Consider the following 10,246-nt stretch of genomic DNA (forward strand, 5'->3'; position numbering starts at 1 on the left):
GACACAGGAGCCAACCAGATAACGCGTAAATCGATATTCACCAATGATAAACGTTGACTAAAGTGACATTTGATGGTAGCCAATAGGAAGGCTGGCGCAGATGCCCTTTCTTTGTGCTGCGTTCAGGTTTTATCGGAAAAATGTACTTCCGTTTTCGAGTGTGTTGAACCACTAAACTAACTTTAAAATAGCAGGTACGACTACCGCAGAAATGTAACCATATGCTATCTTTATTTTCTTGAAAACTTTTTTTTTTTACACAAAAATATTCCCTCAACATACAAACTCCCTTACACTTAACTAAAACACAAGTGTTAACTTAGAAATAATATGTTATCTCATCCATGTATGTTCCTCTGACTGTTACTGTTTGTTATATTTCCAGTGATGTGGGGAATTGAACATTGTCATCAGGAAGGTGTTTTTCCACATGTTTTATTCACTTGTTAATCAGTAGTTTATTGTTAGTCTATGTATCGATACCACTGACTTCAATATTTAAGTAATAAAACATAAAAAACGAGAACAAACTGACCAATTTACATGGCTCATGATTTTCTGATTAAACATTTCCAATCCAAAATAATATTGTCTTATTTTAGGTATTATTTTGTGAAAGAAATTGAAAAATACCTGCTATTTTCACCTACATGAGAATTATCCATTCTCTTGATTATATTGTTTTATAACAGAGAAATTTTTTTTGTTAAATATAAATATATATTTTCAGTTATTTCTCTGTAACCGGAATTCCGAGCTCTCTGTACCCGGAATTCCGAGTTCTCTGTGAGCATTTGAACGCAGCATCGATGCACAGTGAAATACTCCGCACGCTCGCCTCAGAGAAGTGGACGACAGCAGGCTAGACTCGGACTCATCTACACCGCTGAACTCACCGAGGGAGACGGCTTCCACAGGTTAAACAAACTACCATCTCATCATGGAGCAAAACAACAGCTATCATCCCATCAACTTCGGGGCTGGACCTGCAAAACTCCCCCAGTCTGTAAGTGTACATCCCGATTTTGATTCCCTGAGAAAATCAGCGAAAGACAACTCAGCTAAGGAGAACGCCGCTTGTGCAGATGCACGTCTCCGAGTTCAACTTTGTGCAGTCTTCTCAGCTTTGCTTTATTTTCAGGCGGCGTGCAAACTGTAGCACTCTGCAGGTTCCGTGAGAACCTCCAAGCTTGCGGGTTTATCCGCAGGGGGGCAGTGATTTGCCGGTAGCTGCTGTCGGTTAGTAGCTCGGAGTGTCTGAAAACACCGGGCTGAGTTGCATCATCCTCATTCATTTAATTGGAAACTGCTCTCTTGTGCCTCCTAGCAACCTGTAGGTGGCAGAGCAAAACACTCACTTAGCGATCTCGACTCAAATGTTGTGTACGCAAAGGTAGAAAGAGCCGTGCGTTTGATTTCCGAATTGATGAGATTTGGTATTTAGTTCCTTACCCTTGAACTACTTGTTTTGTTCTTTTACAAACAGCAACAACAAACAAAACAAGCAGACAAAACCTTGAAAATAATCAGCAATATTAAAGGACATATCATCCCCCGAACACACTCTTAGGTTGCATCTCGCGAAATGTTTTGCAGATTCTTTCACGGCAGGTTGATCCGTAGAAAAATGGCACAAATGGGAATTTCGTTAAAAAAAAAGAACAATATTTTTGAAGTCAAGTCATTGAGCCAGGGCTCTAACTTGGCGGACTCTGCCTTGACAGATTGGGGTGAAAGACAAAGATGGACAGAAACTAAATGCCATTTAGTCCAACTGACCTCAGTTTAATATTCTGAAAAAGTCACAGTTCAGTTAAAAGTTTCCATTGCTGCTGCTATGCTTCTTTATATATTCAGTCCTGTTAATTCCAAACTTTGGTCATCATCTCTGACTGCTCCGGAGCTCATTTGGATCTCATGTCACTTGTGTGACCTGCTGCAGGTGCTGCTCCAGGCTCAGAAGGAGCTCCTCAACTACAGTGGCCTCGGTATCGGTGTCCTCGGTGAGTAAAAGCACAGAGGTCACATTTCTATAATCAGTGATTATTCTCAGTGGTTACTGTCTCCAGCTGATGCTGATGTAGCTGGAGACAGTAACTGTAGTCCTATAACTGTAATAACTTGTAGCTGTGTGTGTTTGATTTGTAATTTGTTGGTATGCAGGATTTTCACTGTGTAGGCTGCAACATTAGGCCATGCTTATAGTAACATGCAGGGAGGGAAATCTGTGTAGATTTATTACTGAACAGCTGTGTCTAGTAGGGAGGAAGAAGACTTGATTTTGCCAATGTTTTACTTTTATTCCCATAAATTAAGACGGGTTAGATGATTTGTGTTTAAAAAGGGTTAACTGACACCGACGTTCTTTTGTTCAAACCAGAGATGAGCCACCGGTCACCAGACTTCAACAAAATCCTCAGCAAAACAGAGAGCCTCCTGCGAGAGTTGTTGTAAGTCTTTCATTGTGGTTTTAGTTTACTGGTGCTGTCACTTCCAAAGCAGGACTAAATATTGAAGTGTTTTCTGCACCTGTGTGTGTGTGTGTGTTTTTTTTTTTTTTTTTTTTAGATGGATTGTACCACAGTGACCCCTAGCAAGCCTGGGAAGGTTATGACACAGACCCCTATGGGCAGCTCCTAATTATCCTGTCCTGTTATACCTTGTTGACAGTGAATGAATGTCAAAATAATTTAATATCTGGTCTGGTGAGGTGTTTTTTTTTGTTTTTTGTTTTTTTAGAGGTGCATCACTGTTTGTTACTCTAGAGAACCTGACAAACTTTTATTTGCTGGATTCCTTGAATATTTATTAATTTTTTTTGATGAATAATGATTTTTTTCTTCATTTCTTGTGCAACTGATCACCTGAGCAGTTTCTAAATGAATTCAGTTGAGAAGGTTTATTGGAGGACGCCTTGTCCAAATTACGATCAAAAGCTCCAATTTGTTGGTTGGTTGTGGTTGCTGGTCCACGTGCAGGATCATTAAGCCTCAACTAAGTGTTACGTCAGCAAACCGCATTATGTTTAAGTTCCAGCTGTTAACATTACGCAGGTTGAAAATAATAATAAGAGATTTTCATGAATTAAACAAGAGTTAAAACTGTGAGGAGGAAAAGAGGACAGTATCTGGACGACTAAATTATTATCCTTTGATTTTGGAAGTATAAACTAATAATTGTGTTATTGACTGTTTTTATCTGAAGTTATAAAATAATTGACTTTTGGACGAAAGGTGGGGTTCACCCTGGACAGGTCACCAGTCCATCCCAGGGCCAACACATAGAGACAGACAACCATTCACACTCACAGTCACACCTACAGTCAATTTAGAGTATCAATCAGCCTCGTCCCCTCTTGATGTCTTTGGACTGTGGGAGGAAGCTGGAGTACCAGAGAGAACCCACACATGCAGATCTCATGCCCGAGCTGGGACCCAGAACCTTCTTGCTGTGAGGCGACAGTGCTGACCACTGCACCACCATGCCGCCGTCTTGAGGAATGATATTTATTAATTAAATATTAATTATCAGCACCCATCTCTCCTCTGTGTGTGTATTAGGGAAGTGACACCCACAGAGAACACCTGAAACGCTACTTAGCTTAGCACGACATTTAGAAGTGGACAGGCAGGTTAGCATACATCCATCTTGCCTACTCAGCTTATATAACCTGTTGTTCCTTCTTTTTATATTCTGGGTCAAATAAATAAGACTGTTGACAGAGGTGTGCTAACACTTCCCACCCACTACTATTCATCGTGCTAAGCTAACTAGCAGTCAGCTGGGTTCTAAGCCTGGAAGTGTTTGTCACAGAAGCTTGTCTTGTCTTCTCAGCTGAGACCATCCAGTCAGTTTTGAAGATGTAGTTTCAACCTTTGTTCCCACACTTACCGCACCAAAGACATGTTTCAACGTGAAATGAGTGTGTGTGTTACACACATTTGCTGTTTGAATTAGGGTACGAGGATTATCGTGTTATTTGACAACATGACCTTTTGTTCACGCAGAAAAATCCCTGTCAACTACAAGGTGTTGTTCCTGCAAGGTGGCGGCTCTGGACAGTTCAGCGCCGTCCCTCTAAATCTGATCGGCCTGAAGGAGGACAAGTGTGCTGATTACGTAGTGACTGGCACTTGGTCGGCAAAAGCTGCAAAAGAAGCTGAGAAGTACGGCAAAGTCAACATCGTCCACCCGAAGCTGGATGGTTACACAAGTAAGTCTACGTGTGTGCTCACGCCTACTGGAGTGAAGACTACTGATTCTGTTTTATGCATGACATCACATGACATGTTTTGCTTATTTTTTTAAAGTTCTTCATTGTCAACACGTCAAAAATAATTAGGGTTGTTATGACTAACTCATTGTTATTCAGTTTGCATTTGCAACCGAGGCTCTCCGAATCTGGCTGTGTGTGCCAGGCTGTTGCATAATAAACAATAGAGCCGACCGCCAAGGAAAGACCCTGGTATGCGAGCTGTCTTTCCACATGGCTGTGTTTCATCGAGGTGTCCGGCGGGGCTCTCATGTTGTTAGGGCCTATTTCTTGTCGCTCAGTCTAACCTCATATATACATATTTGCAGAAGATGAGAAAGTTTCCTGCTCTTCCACCCAGAAATTCCCGACCCCAGCAGCTGGACGCTGAACCCCTCGGCCTCATATGTCTACTACTGCTGCAATGAGACGGTCCACGGCGTTGAATATAACTTCACACCGGAAACAAACGGGGTGGTGCTCGTCAGTGACATGTCCTCCAATTTTCTGTCCCGACCTGTGGACGTGTCCAAGGTGAGGTGAAGAATAATCCTGAAAAAAACAACAACATTCCAAGCACTTTCATTTTTTCCCAAAAAATTTTACGAGTCCTTCAACGTCTGAATTTTGCATAACCTTAAGGAAAATTTGATTGACAGAATGAGCATCCTTGTCAGTTCTCATATAAACAAAATTGGAATAAAAAATCAAATAATATCTAAGATAAATTAAAGTAAAAGCAATACACATATTTACTGTCCCCCCAGAGCCAGACAGGAAGATGGATACCCTTCTTTTCTCTGTGTGCAGTTGGAAAGTGGGACCCAGAAGACCAGCTGACCGCTAGTTAGCTTAGCACAATGAATGTTAGTGGATGGGCAGGTTCGCATACCTTGCCAACGCAGCTTCAAAAAGACTTTTTTTCATCTCTTCGATTGTGATTCAGATTGATAAGATGTTTTACGGAGGTATGCTTGCAGTTCCCGACCACTACTATTCATTGTGCTAAGCTAACTAGCACTCTTTGTGGGTCTCAGCTCCCTAATGCGCACACGGAGGAGAGATGGGTATCTGTCGTCTTTTCTAACCTCTAAAATCGGCATGTCCCTTTTGGAGAGTTTAGCTGCTAACTAAACTTTTGTTTGTATTGCATAGTTTGGACTGATTTTTGCCGGCGCTCAGAAGAATGTGGGTTCCGCTGGGGTGACAGTGGTCATCGTGAGGGAGGACTTGCTAGGCCACACGTTGAAAGAGTGTCCCATCGTCCTGGATTATAAAGTACAGGCTGAGATGAACTCCCTGTACAACACACCGCCCTGCTTCAGGTACCGACACGCTTCCATTTCCTCTGTGGACTTCATCACAATACAAAACTGAAACAATTCCTTCCTTCCCGTGTTCAATCTCCGCATCCCTGTTGGTTCAGCATCTACATCATGAGTCTGGTGCTGGAGTGGATCAAGAACAACGGAGGCAGCGCTGCCATGGAAATGCTCAGCAAGCAGAAGTCCTCAATGATTTATGACATCATCAATGCATCTAATGGTTTTTACGCGTAAGTATCACAAACCTCCAACGTTCAAAGTCGGTGAAAGCATTAGTGCCGTTCCAGATCCACAGACAGATGTTGCTACAAACAAATACAGGTTTATTTAACCTTTTATTTGCAGTGTTATTAAAAACTATTAATCTTTATGAGTGGCAGTGGTGGTTTTAAGTGTAGAGAAGGTTGCTGATTCTACACCCAGGAGGAAAATGCTCTGATTTTAAAAAGAAAATGAAGTTGTTCCGACACTAATAAGGTGCAGTCAGGACATTAATCACCCTTTGATCAAAGATTTGGATGTTTTTCTTTGTTTGTTCAACCTCTGTTGCACCTTTATGCTATGCTTCTTTATACATGTATGTTGCCTGACATGTTCCAAAATGAATCAGATTAAGGTAAAATTACACGTGAACATTCGACCCGAAAGGAAGCAACCCAATTAAGATTGTTGTTTTCTGTCTTTTGTGATCACAGTTCCCTTCATATACCTTTTTTATTTTATTTTTTTCAAAAACTTTGAAAATTAGGCTTTTTTGTTAACAAGCTGGACTCATTCAATTGAAATAGACTTTAAAATGGAAACCATTTTACACTGCACAGGTGTCCTGTAGACGAGGCCTGTCGAAGCCGAATGAATATCCCATTTCGTGTTGGGAAGAAAGGAGGAGACGACGCCTTGGAAAAGGTGTTTCTGGAGGGAGCGTCCAAACGTGGAATGATATCACTGAAAGGACACAGGTTAGTGTTTTGTCACAGTTTTGGATAGATTTAAAGCGACATGTAATTAAAAAATGAATGTGTAGTAATTATGTCATTGTAGCTTCTGCGTTTCCTAAACCTTGTAAACATGGGGATTTGTCTCCCACTGCAGGTCAGTTGGAGGAATTCGTGCATCTCTGTACAACGCTGTAACCCTGGAGGACACTGAAGCTCTGGCTGCATACATGAAAGAATTCCTAAAGGAACATAAGTGAAGCAGCCTCGCTAACAGTTAGCTGGAGATCTTTAGTGACGTTTAATAACTCAAATAAGTCAAACTCAACTCGACTAGTTTTTCAGCCATCTTGGATCTGTCAAGCTGCACCTTAGACATGTGGTTTGTAACGTCTTGTCATTGTTGCTAATAAGCTTTGATCTCTGTTCGGTAACGTCTGTTACATTTGTTCCATTGAAGTAAATTCTTAATTCGTTTGTTAACTAACGTTTTTTTAATGTAAATACTGAAGATGGTTCTTGTCATGTTTACATTCCAGTAAATATTTCATGATTATATTTTACAGTGTCAGTTCCTGTCTCTTGATTTTTTTTGTCAGAACATGTGGCTTTTTCAGTAAACATAGAGGTAATTTACCACTTTACTAATAACTGGGAAAGTCAGCCTTCTATTTAGATGTTGATTTATCTACTTTCAGTCAGTCACTTCTACTGGATTTCAATTTTTGTTGTTGCTGCACACGATGTATGATGGTCCATAGTAGAAACAAGGAGGAAGAAGACAAATCTACCTGAAACAGATATCCCCAAATCATCATATCAACTCAAAATGGTTTTAAAAATAGCCATCAAACTTTAACAGTGTCCGTATCTAAAGGGGGGGCGGCATGGTGGTGCTGTGGTTCGCACTGTCGCATTATAGCAAGAAGGTTCCGGTTTGAGTCCCAGCTTGGGCACAGGATCTTTCTGTGTGGAGTCTCCATGTTCTCCCTGTTCCTGTGTGGGTTCTCTCTGGTACTCCAGCTTCCTCCCACAGTCCAAAGACATCAAGAGGGGACGAGGCTGATTGATACTCTAAATTGACCGTAGGTGTGGCTGAGAGTGTGAATGGTTGTCTGTCTCTATGTGTTGGCCCTGTGATGGACTGGTGACCTGTCCAGGGTGAACCCCGCCTCTCACCCAAAGGCTGCTGGGATAGGCTCCAGCCCCCCCGCAACCCTTAATGTTTAGGAATAAGCGGAAGATGACGATGGATGGATGGAATAATAATATAATTATTATTATTACTATTATTATTATTATTATAATAATTATGATGATGATGATAATAATAGTGTGTAATTGTCCAAGTGCTTCTACACTACCACTCATCTTTTGCCTGTGGGGTGAATCCGTCACCTCACACTACTTCTGTGCCCACTGACTGCAGAAACAGTTCAGTAAGTAGGCGTGAACAGGTCCACCTAACAGCAGCAGGGTTGGCTGGATGGCTTCACGGTGAGAGAGATCGTCCTCCATCTGGATGTCTAGAGGCCAGTTCCTCGCTGCTTTCACTCCGCTGACGCTGTAGCAGCTCCTGCAGCACTGATGTCTGTCTGACCCTTAACTTTAGCCACCTCAGAGAGGAACCCGCAGAGGAAATTAAGAGGGAGGTGGTAACATTTTTAAATTCATGTCAGGTTCATTGACAAATTTGCATTTTGTCAGGGAGGTCACTGTATCAGTTCTGATTCGTTGGAGAGGATTGTACAAGAGGAGAATATATGTGTGTGGGTTTATTATTTATGACTCAGCAGTACCTGGCATGTGTTATCTTTAGATGAGTGCAATTTTAGCATTTGTAGCTTATGACTGTAACTTTTATAACCCACCAGGTATGAAGAATGAAGTCAAGGTGTTGAAATTGCAAGCATTTATCTGAAAACTCACATTTCAGCTACTTATCTGCAAACCCACCATAAAACTACAAGATGTTAGTGCTTCAAATGACCTCTAGGTGGAAGTGTTCATCAAGAAATCTCTAGTTACGAAACTTTCCAGTGCAGATTTCTCTCAATGCTAATGAGCCTTTGACAGCTTTAATAGAGCAAGTCTAATCAAATCACATAGGCAAATCCCAAAAAAGTAGAGGGGCAGCATAAATCTAAAGATCCAGCATTGTATAATACAGGGTTTTTATTATTTGTACGTCAAAGAAACAACAGATGACTCATCAGTACCATGAGAAATCAAATGTTTCAGGAAAAGAAACAAAGAAGTCTCTCACTCTTGTTCTTCTGCTTGCTCACATGCCCCCAAAATAAACAGACTGATCAGTGTGGTTTTCTTTGAAGGTCAACTCACCACCACAGACAAAGGGTTCTCAACTAGAGAGCCAACTGTACCCTCACAATACACACATTCTCCTCATTATGTTTGGACAGCCACACATTCTCCATAAGTTTAAGGCTACTATCACTCTCTGGCATCCAGAAATAAACGTGTGTAGCTGTAATTGCAGAAGAAGATGCACCACTTTCATGTTCTCGTGCTCTGGCAGCGAATGGACGGGTAGGCGCGGAAGTGTGGATTTTTCTTTTTAACCTGCTGGCCTTTCAACATTTTTTTTCAGACTTAGAACCTGTTTTATGTAGCAAAAGGCAAAATATGATTTTGAACATTTCCAATATACCTTATGGAAAATGTTTATATAGTAGATCATCATCTAAAACTGATTTCTTTTGCTTCCTTTTGGACTATTTCCCCGACTTTCATTTTGAAATGTAATGAAAAGAAATCAGGCTTCCTCTCAAAGAAGGACACAAGGTAAAGTAGAAGCAGGAGTTATTATTTTATACAACATCCCAAATGATTCTTCCCAAAAAGTAATTTTGGCTGTTGGCAAATATCAGTAGCGAGAGCAGCGGCGAAAGTCTGAGTGTTGGTGTTGACAGTGGAGCCCCAGGGCAGGAAATGTTGGACCTGCTGCGAAGGTTTGTGTGCTGACAGATAAAGATGTTCTGCCAGAGTGAAGTATTACTTTAAACCAGATGAATCTTCTGTTAGTACAATAAGCCACCGCCTCGTAATATCTTAACATTTATACTGTATCTGTCTGAAATCTCTCAATAACAACTCCTCTCAGCTGTGGCCATGAAAGCCCTCATGTTCCCATTAACCGCGTGAACTTTGTCATCACTCTGCATGATGTCATCAACCAACAACCTCTGATGGGGGGGCACTTCCATCTTTATCTTGGCCTTAAGTTGGTGGCTCATCTTCAGCGTACCAAGTTGACCTGAGAGACATTGCTGTGTTTTTTTTAATAATGTTTTTGGCATTATTTGCATCTTATTAATATCAATTATCTTATCAATTGCATATTTCATAGCCGCTCAGCTTTGAAACTGCTGTCACTGCAGGATCTGATCAAGTAGTTTTCACCCAGATGCTTCCTGTACCGACTGCTTTACACTCCGCCGATGCTCCGATTGTTACTTTTTTAGTCAATTGTTTGGCAGGTATAGAAACATTGTAAATAAAGATTCTACGTTCTACAAAAAAAATCAACTACAAGTTCAAAATACCGCTTACATATTTAAACTATATTAGTAAGTATTAGTCAGAAATATTACACAATAATCTATTATTCTGGCTTATATTGGTGCTTTGGGGCTTTAACACATGACCAATGATCATGTTTTCCAGTGCACCAAACTTTTGTTCAAGCCTGGGGCCTTTATTGCATTTCATCC

General features: G+C 41.0%; 1 protein-coding gene across 1 annotated transcript; it reads left to right on the plus strand.

Annotated features, from left to right (window-relative positions):
• The first annotated feature begins 816 nt into the window (after nt 1–816).
• Nucleotides 817–7,061, plus strand: psat1 (phosphoserine aminotransferase 1). The gene is made up of 9 exons (XM_086205383.1): nt 817–1,006; nt 1,943–2,003; nt 2,381–2,450; nt 4,008–4,213; nt 4,614–4,786; nt 5,408–5,577; nt 5,679–5,807; nt 6,399–6,536; nt 6,670–7,061. Exons 1-9 carry the CDS (start codon nt 941–943, stop codon nt 6,770–6,772), a joined length of 1,116 nt encoding a protein of 371 aa, XP_086061509.1. The 5' UTR covers nt 817–940; the 3' UTR covers nt 6,773–7,061.
• The last annotated feature ends 3,185 nt before the right edge of the window (nt 7,062–10,246 follow it).

This window comes from Aulostomus chinensis, chromosome 6 (assembly GCF_037954235.1).
Source record: "Aulostomus chinensis isolate RoL2024-O1b breed Wild chromosome 6, RoL_Achi_v1.0, whole genome shotgun sequence".
Taxonomy (NCBI): Eukaryota; Metazoa; Chordata; class Actinopteri; order Syngnathiformes; family Aulostomidae; genus Aulostomus; species Aulostomus chinensis.

What these genes read in the sequence shown, in the direction of transcription:
- psat1 (XM_086205383.1), top strand. Translation starts at nt 941, where the DNA reads ATGGAGCAAAACAACAGCTATCATCCCATCAACTTCGGGGCTGGACCT. An exon ending in AGCCTCCTGCGAGAGTTGTT is followed by an intron (nt 2,451 to 4,007) that starts GTAAGTCTTTCA and finishes TTGTTCACGCAG; the next exon opens with AAAAATCCCTGTCAACTACA. An exon ending in GACCTGTGGACGTGTCCAAG is followed by an intron (nt 4,787 to 5,407) that starts GTGAGGTGAAGA and finishes TGTATTGCATAG; the next exon opens with TTTGGACTGATTTTTGCCGG.